At 48.3% G+C, this 22,156-nt stretch overlaps 1 protein-coding gene across 4 annotated transcripts in view; it reads right to left on the minus strand.

Moving 5' to 3' along the window:
* The window catches only part of CENPU (centromere protein U), a 190,764-nt gene that overhangs the window by 84,114 nt on the left and 84,494 nt on the right, over positions 1–22,156 (minus strand). For 3 of the 4 annotated variants that reach the window (XM_077279587.1, XM_077279585.1, XM_077279586.1), the window contains exons 6-7: positions 19,298–19,382; positions 7,818–7,946 (exon numbers count right to left, since the gene is read on the minus strand). In XM_077279587.1, coding sequence (XP_077135702.1) covers positions 7,818–7,946; positions 19,298–19,382 — 214 coding nt within the window. The remainder of the gene's footprint in view (positions 1–7,817; positions 7,947–19,297; positions 19,383–22,156) is intronic. The other variant, XM_077279588.1, reaches the window with a different exon arrangement.

Below are 22,156 nucleotides of genomic sequence, written 5' to 3' on the forward strand. Positions count from 1 at the left end.
GCGGGTGGAGGAGAGAGTTAAACGTGCTGAACAGTTGCTTTGGGTTGTAGGATAGTGAAGATACAAGGTTAGTAAAATAGGTCTGTTTAGCAGAAGTGAGGGCTAGTTTGAAGGCAAGTGTGGCTTGTTTAAAAGCAGTGAAGTCGTCTGGCAGGCGTGTTTTTTTCCAACACCACTCCGCGACCCTGGATGCTTGTCGGAGTTTTTTGGTGAGGTTGCTATGCCAGGGTTGCCTATTGATTTGTCGCACTTTGCCATGCATGAGAGGGCCACTGAGTCTATGGCTGATGGGAGGGTGGAGTTATAGAAAGCGGTGGCGCTGTCCGTGTCGTGAAGTGAAGATATGGAGGACAAGGGTAAGAGAGTCAGTCTGTGAATGTCTAGGTGTGCAAGGTTTCAGCGAGGATGTGGTAGTGGCTGGACATGGGGGCGGGTGAAGAGGACAAGGATGAGAAGGTGAGTAGATGGTGGTCAGATAAAGGGAAGGGAGAGGTTGTGAGATTAGAAAAGGAACAGAGGCGGGTGAAGATGAGGTCTAGCGTATGTCCGTCTGTGAGGGTGGCTGTGGAGGACCACTGAGTAAGTCCAAAGTATGAGGTAAGGGACAGGAGCTTGGAGAATGCTGGCTGGCGGGTGTCAGTAGGGATATTATGGTCACCCATTACGATGGTGGGGATGTCAGCAGAGGGAAAGTGAAGAAGCCACTAAAAAATATAGTTCTTACCGATAACGGTATTTCTCTGAGCCCATGACGGCACCACGGAGAGAGGGGATCCGCCCACCAAGGACAGGAAACCTACAGATAAAAAGGCGGTACCACTCTCCTGCATCAGTTGTTTACATAGAGAACGATGGGAGACTACAAAAGTTAGTTAGTTTTAACATTACTTAGTATAATTAAGATACCGCGTGCCTAAAATCAAATAATCTATGACACTGTGTTGATGTGTACACCCATAAGTGAAGGGAGGGAATGTACGGGTGCCGTCATGGGCTCAGAGAAATACCGTTATCGGTAAGAACTATATTTTTCTCTGTCGCCCATGACGGCACCACGGAGAGATTTGAATAGATTGTACATTCAGGGAGGGACCACTGCCTCTAGAACCCTTTTACCGAAGGTAAGGTCCGAAGAGGAGATAAGGTCCAATCTATAGTGCCTATAGAATGTGGAAGGTGATGACCAAGTAGCAGCTCTACATATCTGGTCTATAGAAGCTCCGGCCTTCTCCGCCCAAGAGGCTGCTACTGCTCTTGTAGAGTGAGCCTTGACTTCCCCTGGAGTGGACAGTCCATTTGCCGAGTATGATAGGCTGATAGCTTCCGAGATCCATCTCACTAGTGTGGCTTTGGAGGCTTTTTTCCCCTTTCGGGGACCCTGGAAACACACAAACAGAGAAGCATCCTCCCTACTCTCCCTGGTGGCTTCTAAGTATTGCAGGAGGCATCTTCTGACATCTAATGTATGTAATATTTGTTCCTCCCTATTTTTAGGGTGGGGACAGAAGGAGGGGAGAGATATCTCCTGAGATCTGTGAAATCTGGAAGCCACTTTCGGGAGGTATGCTGGGTCTATCTTTAAAATTACCCTATCCTCTAAGAACTGAGTGTAAGGGGGGTTAGCTGAAAGTGCCTGTATGTCACTAACCCTGCGGGCGGATGTGAGGGCGACCAGCAGGGAGGTTTTGAGAGATAGGTTTTTCAATGAGATTTCATCTAATGGTTCAAAAGGAGATTTAGTCAGTGCTTTAAGGACCAAATTTAAATCCCATTGGGGGGGTACCCCTTACTGGAAGAGGTCTAGATCTCCCGGCTGCCCTGATAAACCTAGAGACCCACCTATTTGAGGCTAAATCGAAATTGAATAGGGCTCCTAAAGCTGCGACATGAACTTTTAGGGTGCTCGTGGCTAGACCAATCTCCAACCCACTTTGCAAAAATTCTAATATGGATTTACGGGGGATTTCTTCCCCTATTTTCGCCCCTGATGATGAAAGGAATTTTTTCCATATTTTACCATATTGCTTTGTTGTGACTGGTTTTCTACTTTGAAGTAGAGTTGAAATTAGCCCCGGAGAGAATCCTCTGCCTTCTAATAGCTTCCTCTCAAAAGCCAAGCTGTCAAGAGCAAGCTCTTGACTTGCGGATGATGGACCGGGCCTTGAGATAGAAGGTTTGGGAGGTCTGGTAACACCCATGGGTCGGATATTGACATTTTCCTCATCCAGGAGAACCAAGGCCTCTTCGGCCAGAACGGGGCTATCAATATTACAAGAGCCCCGTCCTCCCGAATTTTCCTCAGCACTGCCGGAATCAGAGAGAGAGGAGGAAAAGCATAAGCCAGCTGATGATGCCAAGGGATCAGGAATGCATCTACTACTACTGGGTTCCCCAGGGGAGCTATGGAGCAAAGAGAGTCCACTTTTTTGTTCAGGTAGTTTGCGAAGAGGTCTATTTTGGGAACACCCCATCTTTTTGTGATCTGGGTAAATACTGCCAGATTTAGCTCCCATTCCCCCTGTTTTAGGCTGGAGCGACTGAGGAAGTCTGCTTTGACATTGTCGACCCCCTTTATATACAGGCTTGTTAGGGAAAGGAGCTTGGTCTCGGCTATTTGTAGGATTGACTTGGTTACCTCCATCAGACTCTGGGAACGAGTACCCCCCTGGTGATTTAGGTATGATACCACCACCCGGTTGTCCGACATCACCCTGACATGGTGAGAGTGGAGAGGACCCAAGAATTCCCGCAGGGCAAAACTTGACTGCTAAAAGTTCCTTCATATTGGAGGATTTGTTTTTTAGTGTTGATGACCAAGGGCCCTGGGCTACTAGATCGTCGAGATGAGCACCCCACCCCGTGGGACTTGCGTCCGTGGTTAGGACCTTTGAAACTGGGAACACCCACGGGACTCCCCGGGAAAGATTTTCCTGCGATGTCCACCAGACTAGTGAGTGACTTGTGCGAGGAGATAATGTTAACCGCCCTTCTAAATGCCCCCCTAGAGAGACCTGTTCTGATAGGATTTGCCACTGGAGGTCTCTTGAATGGAACTGAGCCCACTGGACTGCGGGGATGCATGAAGTCATAGAGCCTAAGAGGGACATTGCCTGGCGGAGGGTTATGGAGGGAAGAGATTGCATTTTTGATGCTAGACCCTGAATTTTTTGTTTTTTGTTCCCCGGGAGCCGACATTCCATTTTTATGGAGTCTAGGGTGAGTCCTAGATACTCCTGGACCTGGGAAGGCAACAGCCTGGACTTTTGTAAGTTTATTAGCCAGCCCAACTCCCTTAAAGAGTGTATTACTGTTGTCAGCTGATTTTCGCAGTGTTGGGGGGAGGAGCCTATCACCAAAAAGTCATCTAGATAAGGCACAATCAGGGTGTTTTGTTCCCTGAGATGAGCCATTACCTCCGCAATCAGTTTTGTGAAAATTCTCGGGGCTATGGCTAGACCAAAGGGTAGAGCTGAGAATTGAAAGTGGCGTACCACCCCCCCGATGTAAACTGCCAGTCTGAGAAACTTTTGGTGATCTTTGTGTATGGGGACATGGTAATACGCGTCCTTCAGGTCCAGGACTACCATGAAGCATTGAGGAAACAGCATTTTTATAGATGACTTTATTGTTTCCATCTTGAATGCTTGAATCTCTAGACAACTGTTTAGGGCTTTCAAGTTTATGATCGTCCTGTAGGACCCGTCTGGTTTTTTCCTCAGGAACAGAGGAGAATAGTACCCTTGCCCTCTTTCTTGAGGGGGAACTTCCAGGAGTACGCCTTTTCCTACTAGCCCGATGACTTCGTTCTCCAATGCCAGTTGTTCTTCCGCTGAAGACCTTGGAGAAGTCATTGTAAAGGAGGGACGAGGGTATTTTTGAAATGTCAATTTCAGCCCTGATTCTATTATGCTCAGAATCCAGTGACTGGAGGTAATCCTCTCCCAGGCCGAGAGAAAGAGTGACAGTCTCCCCCCCACCTGGGGCCAACCTTCATTGGGAAGGCTTTTTGTTATCGTTGGGATTTTTGTTAAAAATGAATCCCTTGTTTTTGTTTTTCTTATCTTCCCATCTCCCTTGGCCTCTCCCCGTTTTTTTACAGAAAAACCTCTTGCTCCGAAAGGGCTTCCTATAGGAGGGGAAACTCAGAGAGGGAAAAGATTTCTTTTTATCCCCTGCTTTTTCCAGGATGTCGTCTAGGGTGGAGCCGAACAGAAATTCTCCTTCGCAGGGGATGGTACATAGTTTTGTTTTTGTTTGCAGATCGCCCGGCCAGCATTTAAGCCAGAGCGCGCGCCTAGCTGAGTTCGAGAAGACTGCTGATCTGGCAGCTAATCTGATGGAATCGGCCGAAGCATCGGCCAGGAATGCCGCAGCCCCTTTCATTACCGGCAAGGTATTGAGTCCCGGGATGATTTTCCTTTGAGCTGGCCCTCTAGTTGATCCAACCAGATCATCAGGGAGCGGGATGTACATGCGGCTGCTCCTGCCGGCTTTAGACCTCCTCCCGCTGCCTCCCAGGAGCTTTTGAGAAAGGCGTCCGCCTTCTTGTCCATAGGGTCTTTCAGGACCCCCATGTCTTCAAAAGGGAGAGCAAATTTTTTTGATGCCTTAGCTATGGCGACATCTAGTTTAGGGGCTCTATCCCAGAAGGAGCAGGATTCGTCCTCGAAGGGGTACTTTCTTTTCGGAGTTAACAGTGATTTTTTTAATGGGTTTTTTTCCACTCTTTTTTAATTAGTGACGAGATCGCATCATTGAGCGGAAAGGCCCTCTTCTTTCTCTGTTCTAGACCCCCAAACATAATGTCCTGAACCGATCTTTTGGGGTGAGAGTCTACCAGCCCCATAGTGCTCCTCACTGCTTTTATGAGGCCATCAGTGTCTTCTATGGGAAAACAACTGTGCCCCGCCGAGGAAGAAGAGGACGATGAGGAAGAAGAGGAGTCAGAGGAAACTGAGACTGAGCTATCACTGTCTGTGTCTGATGCCGGAGACGGGGACCTGTGTCTGGTCTTTCTCTGTTTTTTTCCTTTTTTAAGGGATCTAAAGGTGTCTTCGACCTGATCCTTGATCAGGGTTTTTAAATCGGCTGCGAACCCGGAAAGGTTCTCAGATACTGTTTGCTGTATGCATGTATTACATAGTCTTTTCTCCCAGGTAGATGGGAGATCTTCTCTACAAAGGGCACAGATTTTATGCTTAGTTTTTCCTAAGCTTTTCTTCCCCTATAAGAGAGACAAATAATAATCTTACTGCCTCTGACATTCACGAAGATCACTTACCACCTCCAGGACCCATAAATACCGGTTGGGGATGCTCTGTGTCCGTCTTTTTCCCTGACGCCGTGCTGGACTCCTTGCTATGCTGAGACCTTTGGCGTTCTTTACCGGTGGTATCCTGGTGTCCTTTCAGTTGTCGTCGTTTTTGCTGATGCTGCTGCGATGACCCTGGAGGTGGTGATTCTGGCACGGGTGATGCTGGGTCACTCATACTGCCATTGTTGCTGCGGCTGGTGCTGCCACTGTGGCGCCAATGCTGTGACACAAGGCTCACGCTGGCCAGAGGCTCGTACTGCTGCTTGGCTCGTGTTACAGATAACACTGCGGGTAACGCTGCGGAGCCGCTGGGAACTGATTCTGTTCCTTTTTTAAACGGGAGATTCCCGCCGCTTTTTTTTTAATTTTGCGCCTGCGCAGAGCTCATGGATTCGGCGCCGAGCGCCGTCCGCCGACGCTTGTGCAGATGCGCCTCCTTGCCAGCGCCCGTGCCGATACTTAGATGCGCCCATCCGCCGGCGCCTGCGCAGATGTCCAGAGCCGGCGCCTGCGCAGATGCGCACAACGCCGGTACGAGCGCCGACCCATCAAACGCCGGCGTCTGCGCAGATGCGCCCCCCCCCCCGCCGGCGTCCGCGCAGAAGCTCCCGCTGTCGGCGCCTGTGCAGAAGCGCCCCACTGGGGCCTGCGCAGCTCCCGTGCTCCTGTGCTATCGAGAGACTGGTAAGTCTCGGGCATGCGCCGTCGGACCAAGATGTCGCTCTAGAAGCACCTATGGAGAGGAACCGGCTCCTTGCGGCCTTAATGCGTGGCTCTGCACGCCGGGTGGCGGTGCAGTGTGCAGGCTGACGCTTTTACAGGGAGGGCCACGCTACACCTCCCGCAACCACAGGGGGACCCCCCTGGATGTTGCAGCTGCTGCCTCTTACCTGGGGAGGTGACCGCGAACTCCATGTCACCTCCCCCACACACCCTAAAGGCCTACTAGCCCCAGCGGTGGTGCCTCGGGTAACCACACCAGCCGAGGCAGAGGGACCCCAGCTGCCTTAGTCGGACTGATTGGCCCCGGAATCCCACGTCGATCTTCTTTCTGGTAAGTCTGTAGGTCTCCCATCAAGGACAGGAAACCAACTGATGCAGGAGAGTGGTACCGCCTTTTTATCTGTAGGTTTCCTGTGCTTGGTGGGCGGATCCCCTCTCTCAGTGGTGCCGTCATGGGCGACAGAGAAATACTGTTTTACGCCCCCAGAAGGCAAGTGCCGAAACATGCGTAGGGGACCTGTTAGCACATGTTTTATAGGTAAATAATGCCCCTTTGATTCTTACTTTTGCTCTCTAATAACGTACCTTATTTTTCACTAGCACATTAAGCTTCCTACTTTGTCTTTTTTTGCACTCCTGCACTTTACATTCTTTTGGTTTATATAGCCTATGTTTCAGCTTTTACATCTAGGCACTGCATTTTTATACTCACATTTTATTGGCACGGAGATTTTTCATCATTTTAAATGGCATATTTTATATTACTAAGGTGACATTATATTGAGCTATTTTACATAATTTTTTGGGGGGGGGCATTTTTGCAATATTAAACCTATCAGGGATATAATAAATCTATATATATAATTGTCTAAGGGTTTTTCCGTCTGTCTGTCTGTCTTTCTGTCTGTCTGTCTGTCTGTCCTGGAAATCCTGCGTCTCTGATTGGTCGAGGCCGCCAGGCCTCGACCAATCAGAGACGGGCACAGCATGGCGACGATGATGTCATAATGGAAATCCCACGTCTCTGATTGCTCGAGGCCGCCAGGCCTCGACCAATCAGCGACGGGCACAGTATCGACGTAGATGTCATAATGGTTGCCATGGCGACGATGATGTCATAAAGGTTGCCTCGACCAATCAGCGACGGGCACAGTCTGCCGCGAATTCGCCTCGACCAATCAGCGACGGGCACAGTATCGACGTAGATGTCATAATGGTTGCCATGGCGACGATGATGTCATAAAGGTTGCCTCGACCAATCAGCGAGGGGCACAGTCTGCCGCGAATTCTGGAATCATCATTGTCCATATACTACGGGGACATGCATATTCTAGAATACCCGATGCATTAGAATCGGGCCACAGTCTAGTTTAATTATAATTTTTATAAAGCTTGATACATGCTCCATTATCTGATTCAGCTAGTATTGTTTTTTTCTATTATTATTATTATTATTATTATTATTATTATTAATTTTAGTTATATTTATGTCTTTATTGCACTTTTTTCTTTTATGATCCTTATCTATATATGTGTGCTTGACCTTTATTTTTATACAATTTGTTCTATCTCTGATAATTCTCATCTAGGAGTCTAGTGACCATTATGATATCACCATGCTTCGCAAAATTTTATAGCATTGGGTCATGAAGAAAAAAAAATAATAATATTTTTTCCAATAAAATGTTGTTTAAAAGCCTTAGGTTCACTGCATAGTGATGCTAATTTCACAAAGAAACCAGACAACTAATGTGTCCAGTGGTACAGAAGTGTTACCCACCACATTACTATTTGGGGCAGTATTTGGACTTTGTGATGAGGATGGTTCTCCGACAGACCGAGTTCTAGCAGTCTCACGTGTCTTCAAAGGACCCGGTTCTGGCATTTGTTGTGTTTTCTTTTGTAGACTCTAAATATATGCAACATTTTAATACATGATAGTCGAGTGTACAATATAAAATATAAAAGAAGAGAAGCAATGATAAAAGAAAAAAAAACAGATCAAAGAAATGATGTGCACATCGCATTATGATATTTATCTGGATGTCCAGTGTGTATGCACACTTATTATCTGCAGGATTATCTCTATTATTATGCATTTGGCCCCTAAACATTTTACTTAGAAGGGAGAATGTACAATTTAACCCCTTCCTGCAAAAGCCAGTTTTGGCCTAATTTTTCAAATCTGACATGTCGCTGTGTGAGAATATCTTTGGACTACTTTCACATATCCCAGTGTCAGAAAAAATGCTATTTTTTCTGACACATGAAACTTTCAATTAACGGTAAATTTAGGGGTTTTTTTAATAAAAAATATTGGACATTCACAATTTTCGAACTTTTAATTTTTATGCCCTTTGAAACAGATACTCATGCCACGTTACATCATTAAATATTAATGGTAAAACAACATTTAACACATTTCTGCTTTACATAAGCATCATTTTGTAAATATTTTTTGCTAGAATATTAGAAGGGTTTGAACTTTAGAAGAAATGTTTAATTCTTTTCAATTAAATTTATAAAACCAGGTTTCTTTATCTCTTCATCGGGAGACACAGGTAACAATAGGTGTATGCTGCTGTCGCTAGGAGGCTGACACTAGGCAAAAAAAAAAAAAAAGTTAGCTCCTGCTCCGCAGAATACACCCACCAACTGGCACAAAGCTCATCAATTTTTTATTAGTGTCAGTAGGAGGCAGATCCCTACTTTCCTTTTCTGGTCACTTATGGTTTTTTTTTATGTTTTCCGCAATTCTATTTCAGATTCTCCTCAGGGTAACGGTGTAATTTCTCACAATGTTTTCCCACACACGAATGACCAAGAGAACAGTGTAGTGTCACCCACATCTTCCACCCTCGGGTCTGGTAGGCAGGACCTTATCCCCTCTCACGTCACAGTGCTTCAGGGTGAATCAGGGTAGCTGGTCCTTGCCTGTTTCTAACCTCAGCCCCTTCCTCGGAGCGGGCCGGGAGGAAGACTCTGGTCACTTTGCGGTGATCTCCACCCTCTATTTTTAGGGGTCGACACGTCTTCTGCACAGTCTGGGAAGATGACAGTGCAGGAAGGAGGATGCAGTTTGTTTCCAGTGACACTCCTTCTTACCTGGGGGGAGGCTACTGATGGCGTTCTCGAACTTGAGAAGAAGGAGTCGGGACTCACCATTCAAGGTACTCTCCCTCCTCTTCTCCACAGTCCCTACTCAAGGCGGCGGGGGAGCATCAGTGGAGTATGCAATACTGCTACTCCAGATGCGTTATGTCAAGAGGCGGCATATCACATAACAATTTAGCCCCGGTCTCACCTATGGCCTTCACCTTTAGACACGCCTCCTCCCCTGGTGCGTCATCCATTCAGGGTGCAGCTAATTACTCACGCGTTTTTTCCTCATAGAAGAGCGTCCATCTCTCTCCCCTGTGGGTGGTCCACACCCTTCAGTGCACACCAGTCTATCAGCTCTCTCTCGTGCGCTTTTTGGCCTCTCTCAGGACTTTTTTCTGCCAGATCTACCACGTCCCCTTGGGGGACCTACCAGTCAGCGTGAGAGGCCTTGTGTATGCTTTTCCACCGTCCTATTGGAACATTCAGCTCATACAGTGGGGTATCGTAGCGTGTCCTGCCTGGCTCCACCCCTCCTTTCCAGCTCTGGTTCAGTCTAGGCAGCATTGAACGAGCTGCAGCTCCAGCTTTCAGATAGCAGCACCTACCCCAACGGATTGCGTTGACAAGGCTCCACTCATCCAGGACCGGGTAGGCTCTGTCCAGGCTGTATTTTCCTTTTTTTTTTACTAAGGTTAGCCCACCTCAGCAGCATTTATCTTGCCTTTATATAAGCCCATACCCATGGAGCCTCATTCCTGTCCCTCCCCCACTATAATTCACTACGCCTGTGCCCTCTGCAAAAAGAAGTGGCCCATAGGCCAGACCTCAGTCTTCTGTCAAGCTTGCACCCCTTCTACCATGTTAGCATCACAGAACCCCCTCGCCGCCTGGGATGAAAGCACACCCCCCTCCTCCGGAGTGGGCTGTTGCTATTTCTCAATCAGTATTTGACCTAACCAAGGTATCTCAGTCCCTGGTGCAGGTCCGAGAACGCTTACCTAACCTGCCTGCGCCACCAGTGCTCCAAGCGTTTCTCAGGACGATTCGCAGGCTACTAATCACCACTCTCAAAAGAGCAGATCAAAGATTAGATCCAAGAAGCAGGCTCACTCTAGCTCCTCATCCAGCTACCCATCCCCAAGCATTTCCTCCAGGATGCCTTCAGTATCCAACACCTCCTCCCCTCCCCTGAGATGGCCCTGGGGTCCAAACCAGAGTCCCAATCAGACTCTGAGCCCAACATAGATCAGACTTCCAAGCTTCAGGATATGTTCGACAGTCTCATAATGGCCGTTAACCAGACTCTTAACTTTAAGAAGGAAGAGTGTCCCCCTTAGGATCACTATGTCACATTCAGGAGGGTAAGGCCGCTTTCACATTTGCGGTTGTGTCCGCAGCGTTTCTTCCGCAAATATCTGCATGCGTTGTGTATTCCTATCTTTAACATTATCGACGCATGCGTTTTTCTATGTTCGCGTTTTGCCGCGTTTGACGACGCATGCGTCGTCTAGCCGTCTGCGTCTTGGCGCGGAAATGCAACATGTAGTAATTTTTAGAGGCGTAATTTTGCCGCCTGGAAACGTATGCGGCTGATTGCGCAAGGTTTGCGCCAAAAAAACGCATTGTAGTCTATGTAAACGCATGCGTTTTTCAGTGCTTGCGTTTGCTGACGCATGCGTCTCAATTGAGAAAAACATGTCTAGACACTGATAAGCCACCCCCCACATACAAGGTGATAAAGGGAGGGTGTGGACAGTTGCAGGTCACTACTCATCAGACTGCCTTGCAGACGAGACGCCCCACAGCCCCTTGGAGCAGCAAACAAGCCTCAGAACTATGTGAGTATATCCTATCCAATGCATTTCTTTTCTATAATCTGTGTCTATATGCCCTAATTTCTGTCATTCCTTTCTTTCTGCACACATCAGAATGTCTTCTTCTTCTGATGAGGAAACGCCTGGGCCTGCACAAGGGGAACATGTCAGCGAAGTGAGTATTCACTTTAATGCAGATTAAAACGCTAATGTGAAAGTAGCCTAAGACGTCCTTCCTGGGTGTTTTCCAGTCACAAAGAGTTTGAGGGAATCTTTACAAAACATTTGGAACAACTGGAACAGGGCTTCCCTGGTAGAAAAAAATGTGGATATCCTATATCCCTTTAGTACGGACCTCATTAACAAGTGGCCAGAATCGCTGGCAGTCGATCCGCCTGTCCGTCAAAACGGTTCTGTTCCTCCCTAAAGGACTCCACCGACAGACAGATTGAATCACTAGCTAAATCAGCCTTTGAGGCTGCTGGTGCATTCCTCTACCCCGCCTACGCTTCAACTTTGGTAGCCAAGTCTGCTTCCGCCTGGGCAAAGCTCCTCCGGCAGGGCATCTTATCAGCCGTCTCCCCAGACAAGCTGGCTGAACTTGTGGACCAGATTGCCCATGCAAGAAAATACTTACTCTCCATGTTGCTGGACACCCATGTCACTAGCAAGATCGTTGCCATATGAAAAATTCTCTGGTTTAAGGCTGGAACATGGACCTGGCTTCAAATGACTCCATTACCAATCTCCCCTTCCAGGGTTCAAGACTCTTTACGTCTAAGCTGGATCAGATCATTTCGGACGCTATTGGTAGTAAAAGCACCTCCCTTCCTCAGCCCAAGCCTAAACGCCCTTTGAACAGGAGATGTTCTCTTACATTTCATCCTTTTCCTCCCCTGGCACCTACTCACAACAGGACTGTTCTCCCGCCCAGTGGGAGAGGAGGAAGCCGTCATTCAAGTCCTCCTCTAGCTAACAGCGCAAGGGGTCTTACTTCAAAAACCCTCAGGGACCCGCACTAATACATTCTCTTCTGCATGACGGGTCACTCCCACCTGGGATTCAGTCTTCTACTCTTCAGGGACGCATGGCTATCCATGGTCGACGAAACCTGGGTTAGGGACATCGTGACTTCCGGCTACAATATAGAAACACCCCCCCCCCCCCAACTTTGGGAAATGTTATTTCATGTCCCATCCCCCAAGGCTCCCATATCAGGTGCCAGGTTTCTTTCAAGCCATCTCCTACAAACAGGAGTCATCGTACCTGTCCCTTCTCGAGAACGTTTTTCAGGTTTTCATTTCAACCGATTTGTGGTTCCAAAGAAGGACGGTTCTCGCCGTTCGATGCTGAACCTTAAACGACTGAACTGATGAGTCTGCCTCCATCACTTCAGGATGGAATCTCTTCGGTCGTAATCACCTCTATAGAACCCAAGAAGGTCTTTTGCCCGGTGGACATTCAGGATGCTAACTTTCACATTACAATTTGCATGCCGGATCAGAAATTTCTTCGATTTGGGGTTAAGGGGGAACATCATCAGTTCACAGCTCTCCCCTTCGGCCTAGGGTGTTTATGAAGGTGATGACAACAGTTATGGCCATTCTTCAATCTAAGGGGACAGTAATTATACCCTATCTGAATGATCTCTTGATCAAGGGTAAGTCCTTCCGACACTGTTGCCAGAGTCTTCAGATCACCTTGGACACTCTTGCCCATCTCGGCTGGATAGTCAATACGACAAAATCTTCTCTGATTCCAGCTCAGCACCTAGTATTCTTGGGCATGTTGTTCGATACCACACGTGCTAAAGTCCTCCTTCCAGAGCAAAAAAAAGTGTCATCTCTCAATCTGGGGATTTGTTCTCTGAGGCGCCCATCTACACATTCTCTTCTGCTCTGCATGAGTGTACTGGGGAAGATGATTGCCACAAAGGAAGCTGTGCCTTTTGCCCAGTTCTAGACCCGCCGCTTTCAGCTGACCCTCCTGTCAGCTTGGAACAGGAGGATTTCTTACCTGGACAGTCCCATTCTACTGCCCCTCTCTGGAAGTCTCCCTTCCCATCATTCTTCTGGAAATCGGAGCAATCAACTTCTCCTTTCTCCACTGGCAGGATCTCCTAGCAGGACATCCAGTTTGCATTCAGCTGCCATGGACATGGAATACATAAACCACTAGGGCGGAACACATAGTCAGTCCATTATGACAGAGGTCTCAAGGAGTGTGGTTTAGGCTGAGTGCCGCATACCAGCAATATTGGCAGTGCACATTCCAGGGTGTGGACAATTCGCCAGCTGACTTCCTAAGTCGTCATGGCCTCTCCTCGGACGAGCAGTCCCTCATCCCTGATTTGTTCGATTAGATCTGTCAGAGATGAGGCACCCCCAATGTCATATCTAATTGAATCCCGGATGAATCACAAAGTGCCTCGCTTTGTAGCCAGGTCTCGTGAACCCCTGGCGGTAGCTTACAACGCCCTGGTCATTCCATGGTCTAAATTTAAGCTTCCTTACCACTTTCCTCCTTTCGCGCTGATCCCGAGAATCATCAAGAAGATCAAGACAGAGAGTCCCAGTAATCCTGGTGGCTACAGACTGGGCCTGAAGGGCCTGGTACACAGTTAAGCAATTTGCTTGCAGACATCCCCTGGATTCTTCCACACTTTCTCTCACAGAGTCCTCTCTTCCACTAAAATTCTCGGTCTCTGAATTTAAAGGGAATCTGTCACCCCAAAAATGGCCTATAAACTAAGGCCACCGGCATCAGGGGCTTATCTACAGCATTCTGCAATGCTGTAGATAAGCCCCCAGATGTATCCTAAAAGATAAGGAAAACAGGTTATATTATACTCACTCAGGGGCGGTCCCACTGCAGTCCTGTCCGATGGGCGTCGCGGTCCGGGTCCGGCGCCTCCCATCTTCATACGATCACGTCCTCTTCTTGTCTTCTTGCAAGGGTGTGACAGATTCCCTTTAATGGCATGGCTGTTGTGGACGCTATTCTGAGGAAAGCAGGTTTTTCATCCAAGGTCATGTAGACTTAAGGCCCCGTCTCACTAAGCCATTTACCAACGATCACGACCAGCGATACGACCTGGCCGTGATCGTTGGTAAGTCGCTGTGTGGTCGCTGGGGAGCTGTCACACAGACCGCTCTCTCCAGCGACCAACGATCAGGGGAACGACTTCGGCATCGTTGAAACTGTCTTCAACGATGCCGAAGTCCCCCTGCAGCACCCGGGTAACCAGGGTAAACATCGGGTTACTAAGCGCAGGGCCGCGCTTAGTAACCCGATGTTTACCCTGGTTACCAAAAAAAACAAACAGTACATACTCGCCTTTCGGTGTCCAGGTCCCTTGCCGTCTGCTTCCTGCTCTGACTGAGATCCGGCCGTACAGTGAGAGCAAAGCGCAGCGACGTCACTGCTGTGCTCTCACTTCTCACTGTACGGCCGGGAGTCAGTGAGAGCAGGAAGCAGACGGCGAGGGACCTGACGGGCAACAGATGGTGAGTATGTATTGTTTTGTTTTTTTTACATTTACGCTGGTAACCAGGGTAAACATCGGGTTACTAAGCGCGGCCCTGCGCTTAGTAACCCGATGTTTACCCTGGTTACCAGTGAAGACATCGCTGGATCGGTGTCACACACACCGATTCAGCGATGTCAGCGGGGCCTCAACGACCGAAAAAAGGTCCAGGCCATTCCGACACGACCAGCGATCTCACAGCAGGGGCCTGATCGCTGGTACGTGTCACACATAGCGAGATCGCTATGGAGGTCGCTGTTGCGTCACAAAACTTGTGACTCAGCAGCGATCTCGCTAGCGATCTCGCTATGTGAGACGGGGCCTTTATCAAAGCAAGAAAGCCCACGTTCTCACGCACTCATCTTCGGACTTGGAAGACCTTTTTTTCCCTTCCATCCTAGCTTTTCTCCAGTCAGGCATGGACTCCGTGCTTTCTTTCAGTACTCTCAAGGGTCAGATCTCCGCTCTTTCAATTCTTTTTCACAAAAATTTGATGGCTCGTCCCCAGGTTAATACCTTCCTCCAGGAAGTGGATTGCCTAGCACCTCGGTATCGTCCTCCGATAGACCCATGGGACCTTACACTGGTCTTAAGGCCCCGTCTCACATAGCGATTTACCAACGATCACGACCAGCGATACGACCTGGCCGTGATCGTTGGTAAGTCGCTGTGTGGTCGCTGGGGAGCTGTCACACAGACCGCTCTCCAGCGACCAACGATCAGGGGAACGACTTCGGCATCGTTGAAACTGTCTTCAACGATGCCGAAGTCCCCCTGCAGCACCCGGGTAACCAGGGTAAACATCGGGTTACTAAGCGCAGGGCCGCGCTTAGTAACCCGATGTTTACCCTGGTTACCAAAAAAAACAAACAGTACATACTCGCCTTTCGGTGTCCCTTGCCGTCTGCTTCCTGCTCTGACTGAGATCCGGCCGTACAGTGAGAGCAGAGCGCAGCGGTGACGTCACTGCTGTGCTCTCACTTCTCACTGTACGGCCGGCAGTCAGTGAGAGCAGGAAGCAGACGGCAGGGGACCTGGACACCGAAAGGCGAGTATGTACTGTTTGTTTTTTTTTACATTTACGCTGGTAACCAGGGTAAACATCGGGTTACTAAGCGCGGCCCTGCGCTTAGTAACCCGATGTTTACCCTGGTTACCAGTGAAGACATCGCTGGATCGGTGTCACACACACCGATTCAGCGATGTCAGCGGGGCCTCAACGACCAAAAAAAGGTCCAGGCCATTCCGACACGACCAGCGATCTCGCAGCAGGGGCCTGATCGCTGGTACGTGTCACACATAGCGAGATCGCTATGGAGGTCGCTGTTGCGTCACAAAACTTGTGACTCAGCAGCGATCTCGCTAGCGATCTCGCTATGTGAGACGGGGCCTTTAAGCATTCTTCAGCAACCTCCCTTCAAGCCATTCAGGACATTACGTCATCTCTTTCTTGGAAGGTTGCCTTTTTGGTAGCCATCACGTCCATAAAGTCTCTGAGCTGGCAGCTCTCTTGTCGCTCTCCATCAGGACAAGGTGGTCCTCAGATCAGTCCCTTCCTTCCCAAAGTGGTCTCATCCTTTCACAACAATGAGGACATCGTTCTGCCTTCTTTCTGCCAATCTCCAGTTCATTCTCTTGATGATCTCTTCACAAGCTAGGCTTGGTCAGAACTCTATGTTTATATCCCTAAAGAACCGCTGTCTTCCGACTTTCTGACCCTTCGTTTGTCATTCACGAGGGTCGTTATAAGGATCTTCCTGCTTCCAAATCTAGCATTGCCTGCTGGATTGTCTCGGCTATACTGGAGGCATATCGCGTTAAAAACAGACCACCCCCTCTGGGAGTAAGGGCTCACTCCACCCGGGCGGTGGGGGTCCCCTGGGCCGTTCACCACCAGGTTTCTGCATCTCAGATTTGCAAGGCTGCTACCTGGTCATCTTTACACACTTTTGCACTGTTCTACAGAGTACATACTTATGCCCTACCTATGCTTCATCTGATGCCGGTCTAGGAAGAAAGGTCCTGCAAGAAGCGGGCAACCACTGTCCGGCCTAATTTGTAAAAGTTATTCTGACCCCTCCCTTGGGACTGTTTTAGGACGCGCCATGGTTACCCGTGTACCCCAATGAAGCGATAAAGAAAGAAGAACCTTTGGTACGTAAAGTAAAATCTTTCTTGGAGCCTTCATCGGGGGACACTGCACCCTCCCTGGTTTGTGCCTACGTGCCTTCTGTTGGGCCTGTACATAGTTGTGTTGTTATTTCTCCTACTGCTTTTTTCATTAACTGACGAGATTTGTGCCAGTCGGTGGGTGTATACTGCTGAGAAGGAGCAAATTCTGGGAAAACTTAATGACTCGAGTATAAGCCTAGGGTGGGAAATGCAGCAGCTACCGGTAAATGTCAAAAGTAAAAATAGATACCAATAAAAGTAAAATTAATTGAGACATCAGTAGGTTAAGTGTTTTTGAATATCCATATTCAATCAGGAGCCCCATATAATGCTCCATAAAGTTTATGATGGCCCCATAAGATGCTCCATATTAAAATATGCCCCATATAATCCTGCACAAAGGATAATAATAATGGCCCCATTAGATGCTCCATAAAGATATTTGCCCCATATAGTGCTGCACAAACCTTGATTATGGCCCCGTAAGAAGCTCCATACAGACACTTGCCCCATATAATGCTCCACAAACGTTAATTATGGCCCCATAAGATGCTCCATACAGATATTTGCCCTATATAGTGCTGCACAAATGTTATGGCCCCATAAGATACTCCATACAGACATTTGCCCCATATAATGCTGCACATACGTTAATTATGGCCCAAAAGATACTCCATATAGATATTTGCCCCATATAATGCTGCACAAACGTTATGGCCCCATAAGATACTCCATACAGACATTTGTCCCATATAGTGCTTCACAAACGTTATGGCCCCATAAGATGCTCTACACAGACACTTGCCCCATATAGTGCTGCACAAACATTGATTATGGTCCCATACAGACACTTGCCCCATATAGTGCTGCACAAACGTTATGGCCCCATAAAATGCTCCATACAGACTCTTGCCCCATTTGCTGTTGCTGCAATAAAAAAAAAAAAAAAAATCACATACTCACCTCTCCGTCGCTCAGGCCCCCGGCACTTTCAATAGTCACCTGCTCCTCATTCCGGCGCCGCTCCATCTTCAGCATCTTCTGCACCGACGTTCAGGCAGAGGGCGCGCACGAACCACGTCACCACGCCCTCTGACCTAAGCGTCACTGCAGAAGACGCTGAAGACTGAGCGGCGCCGGAACGAAGAGCAGGTGAATATCACGCAGCGCTGCGCTCCCCTCCCCGTTATACTCACCTGCTCCTGCACCCCTATGGGAGGTGGAGCCGCATATTTATTACTGTAATGAGCGGTACCATGTGACCGCTCAGTATAGGAAGAAGCTGGGGCGCCGGGGAGCCAGGGACCTGCTGGGACCGCGCCAGGAGCAGGTGAGTATAATTAGACAGCCCCCGCTCCCCGTCCCCTGCCGACCCCTGGGTATGACTCGAGTATAAGCCAAGAGGGGGACTTTCAGTCCAAAGAAATGGGCTGAAAATCTCTGCTTACACTCGAGTATATACGGTACTTTTTTTTTTTTTTTTCTCAAAAAGGTTACTTTAGCCTCAATTTTTTTTTTATTTCCACAATAGTAACAGGGGAAATTGCAGAACAAGTTTCGGGGGTCCATTTTCTCCTGAGTACACAGATACCACATACGTGGGGGAAACCTAATGTTTAGGCGCATGGCAAGGCTTGGAAGGGAAGGAGCGCCATTTGACTATTTTAATACAAAATTGGCTTAAATTGTTAGAGGACGTCATGTCTCATTTGGGAAGCCCCTGAAGTGCTTAAACAGTGGAAACCCCCTACAAGTTGCACCAACTTGGAAACTAGACCCCTCAAAGAATACATCTAGATGTGTGGTGAGGACTTTGAACCCCCAAGTGCTACAAAGACATTTATAACGTTAAACTGTGAAAATAAAAAAAAAACGTTTTCCTGCAAAAATGTTGGTTTTGCCGCAAATTTTTCATTTTCACAAGGGTAACAGGAGTAAAATGAACCATGCAATTTATTGTGCTATTTCTCCTGAGTATATGGATACCCCATATTTGGTCAAAAACTACTTTTGGGGCACAGTACAAAGCTCAGAAAGGAAGCAGCGCCATATTGGAGTTCAGATTTTGCTGTATTGGTTTGAGGGGGGTGCCATGTCACACTGGCAGCGTCACTGAGGTACCAGAACAGCAGAAACTCCCTGTGGAGACACAAGAGGTCAGCGTGCGCCCTTGGTCTACTAGTCGAAACCGCATGGATCAGGTACCGTCCCACCAAACACCCGCTCTCCCTTTAAAGTGGGCATAACGCTACTCAGACAATACAGGGTGAGAGTAAAACAGTGTGGCAATGCTTTATTGAACCACAAAAACAGGCAGAAAACACGTAGATCAGCCCCAGCAAAATACACCAAGTTGGTGCACATCACAGTCTCAACCTTCTGCTGACTCGCCGGGATAATGGCAACTGTTAATTCAGAGCTTTGGTGTTTTTATTGTCTTTCAGGTCAGGTTGGGGGAAGATAAACAGCTTTGTAGAACGCTGTGTATCAGCCCTGAAAGGTGGTGGCCGTACCTCATATTGGTCAAATGTTCGCTTTAACATTTGAGCTGGATAGTTATTAGTTAAAAAAATAAAGACAAATACTGATGGAAAAAAAAACAAAAACAATGAAGAATTAAAACAACATTACGATAGTTTCACATACGTTCTTTGGTTTGGCAGTGTCACGTCTTTGGACACTGGGCTCCATGCTGGCTGCTGTCTTCTGCTTTGAATTTACTGGTCTCATACTAAAAAGGTAAAAGGTGTGAACAGTAAAATTCCATACAAATCAATACAAAAGCAACCTCAAGACCTTGCTTGTATAAATAAATAATAAACTAAGGCTGATCATGCACTATCAATAGCTGTTGGCTTGAGTGAGTTGTAGCATCAGTTATATGTCCATGCTTGTATGTCGCTGCTGGAAAGTACACCACCAACCTGGGGGACCGGGATGTGCTACAAACAGAAAAGTTAAGTCTCATTTTCTAACATTTTTAACCTCTTAAATGTGTAATGAATAATGGTGACTGCAAGTACTCCAAACAGTTTAGTGGAAACGCTTTGGTCACTTCTTCAGTTAACAAAAAAAAAAGCCTGGTGTAAACACTGGCAGAAGTCAGGCCAGAGTCTGGTGTAAACACTGGCAGAAGTCAGGCCAGAGTCTGGCGTAAACACTGGCGGCAGTCAGGCCAGAGTCTGGTGTAAACACTGGCGGCAGTCAGGCCAGAGTCTGGTGTAAACACTGGCGGCAGTCAGGCCAGAGTCTGGTGTAAACACTGGCAGAAGTCAGGCCAGAGTCTGGCGTAAACACTGGCGGCAGTCAGGCCAGAGTCTGGCGTAAACACTGGCGGCAGTCAGGCCAAAGTCTGGTGTAAACACTGGCAGCAGTCAGGACAGAGTCTGGCGTAAACACTGGCGGCAGTCAGGCCAAAGTCTGGTGTAAACACTGGCAGCAGTCAGGACAGAGTCTGGTGTAAACACTGGCGGCAGTCAGGCCAGAGTCTGGTGTAAACACTGGCGGCAGTCAGGCCAGAGTCTGGTGTAAACACTGGCGGCAGTCAGGCCAGAGTCTGGCGTAAACACTGGCGGCAGTCAGGCCAGAGTCTGGTGTAAACACTGGCAGAAGTCAGGCCAGAGTCTGGTGTAAACACTGGCGGCAGTCAGGCCAGAGTCTGGCGTAAACACTGGCGGCAGTCAGGCCAGAGTCTGGTGTAAACACTGGCAGCAGTCAGGACAGAGTCAAGTGTAAACACTGGAGGCAGTCAGACCAGAGTCTGGTGTAAACACTGGCAGAAGTTTGGCCAGAGTCTGGTGTAAACACTGGCGGCAGTCAGGCCAGAGTCTGGTGTAAACACAGGCGGCAGTCAGGCCAGAGTCTGGTGTAAACACTGATGGCAGTCAGGCCAGAGTCTGGCGTAAACACTGGCGGCAGTCAGGCCAGAGTCTGGTGTAAACACTGGCGGCAATCAGGCCAGAGTCTGGTGTAAACACTGGCGGCAGTCAGGTCAGAGTCTAGTGTAAACACTGACGGCAGTCAGGCCAGAGCCTGGTGTAAACGATGGCGGCAGTCAGGCCAGAGTCTGGTGTAAACGATGGCGGCAGTCAGGCCAGAGTCTGGTGTAAACACTGGCGGCAGTCAGGCCAGAGTCTGGTGTAAACACTGGCGGCAGTCAGGCCAGAGTCTGGTGTAAACACTGGCAGAAGTCAGGCCAGAGTCTGGTGTAAACATTGGAGGCAGTCAGACCAGAGTCTGGTGTAAACACTGGCAGAAGTCAGGCCAGAGTCTAGTGTAAAAGCTGATGGCAGTCAGGCCAGAGTCTGGTGTAAACGCTGATGGCAGTCAGGCCAGAGTCTGGTGTAAATATTTTCTTTATAATATATGTAATAATGTTGAGATGATTTTGAATACTACATTTTTACATTTTGAAATCAAAAGGAGATTTTTTTTATCTTGTTCAGGCTGGGGCTCTGTGAATACTGTCTATGCAGCTTATCTTTCAAGAATACAGCGGCCTGCAAAAGTATTCACCCCCTTCTCTCTCCCCCGTGGCATTTTTTGTGTTTCGCTACTTTACAACCCGGAATTTCACTTGTTTTTCTGAGGGTTTACATCAGTTCATGTAAAGAAATTGTCTACAACTATGAACATTTAGTTTTCTTTTATTGTGAAGCAAACAACAAATAGGACAATAACAGTAAACTTGTGTGCATAACTATTCACTCCCTAAACTCAGTACTTTGTAGAGCCTCCTACTGCGGCAATTACAGCTGCAAGTCGCTTTGGATAAGTCTCGATGAGCTTCATATATCTTTCCACTGGGATTTTTGCCCATTCCTCAAGGCAAAACTGCTCCAGCTCCAAGTTAGATGGTTTCCTCTGGTGAACAGCAATTTTCAAGCCTGACCACAGATTTTCAATCGGATTAAAGGGAACTTGTCACCCCCAAAACGGAAGGTGAGCTAAGCCCACCAGCATCAGGGGCTTATCTACAGCATTCTGGAATGCTGTAGATAAGCCCCCGATGTATCCTAAAAGATGAGAAAAAGAGGTTAGATTATATTCACCCAGGGGCGCTCCTGGTACGATGGGCGTCGCGGTCCGGAGCCTCCCATCTTCTTACGATGACGTCCTCTTCTTGTCTTCACGCTGCGGCTCTGGAGCAGGCATACTTTGTCTGCCCTGTTGAGGGCAGAGCAAAGTACTGTAGTGCGCAGGTGCCGGGCCTCTCTGACCTTTCCCGGCGCCTGTGCACTGCAGTATTTTGCTCTGCCCTCAACAGGGCAGACAAAGTACGCCTGCGCCGGAGCCGCAGCGTGAAGACAAGAAGAGGACGTCATCTGATGAAGATAGGAGGCGCCGGACCGGATCACGACACCCATCGGACCAGACCGGGACCACCCCTGGGTGAGTACAATCTAACCTCTTTTTCTCATCTTTTAGGATACATTGGGGGCTTATCTACAGCATTCCAGAATGCTGTAGATATGCACCTGATGCTGGTGGGCTTAGCTCACCTTC

The sequence above is a fragment of the Ranitomeya variabilis genome, chromosome 1 (assembly GCF_051348905.1).
Source record: "Ranitomeya variabilis isolate aRanVar5 chromosome 1, aRanVar5.hap1, whole genome shotgun sequence".
Classification (NCBI taxonomy): Eukaryota; Metazoa; Chordata; class Amphibia; order Anura; family Dendrobatidae; genus Ranitomeya; species Ranitomeya variabilis.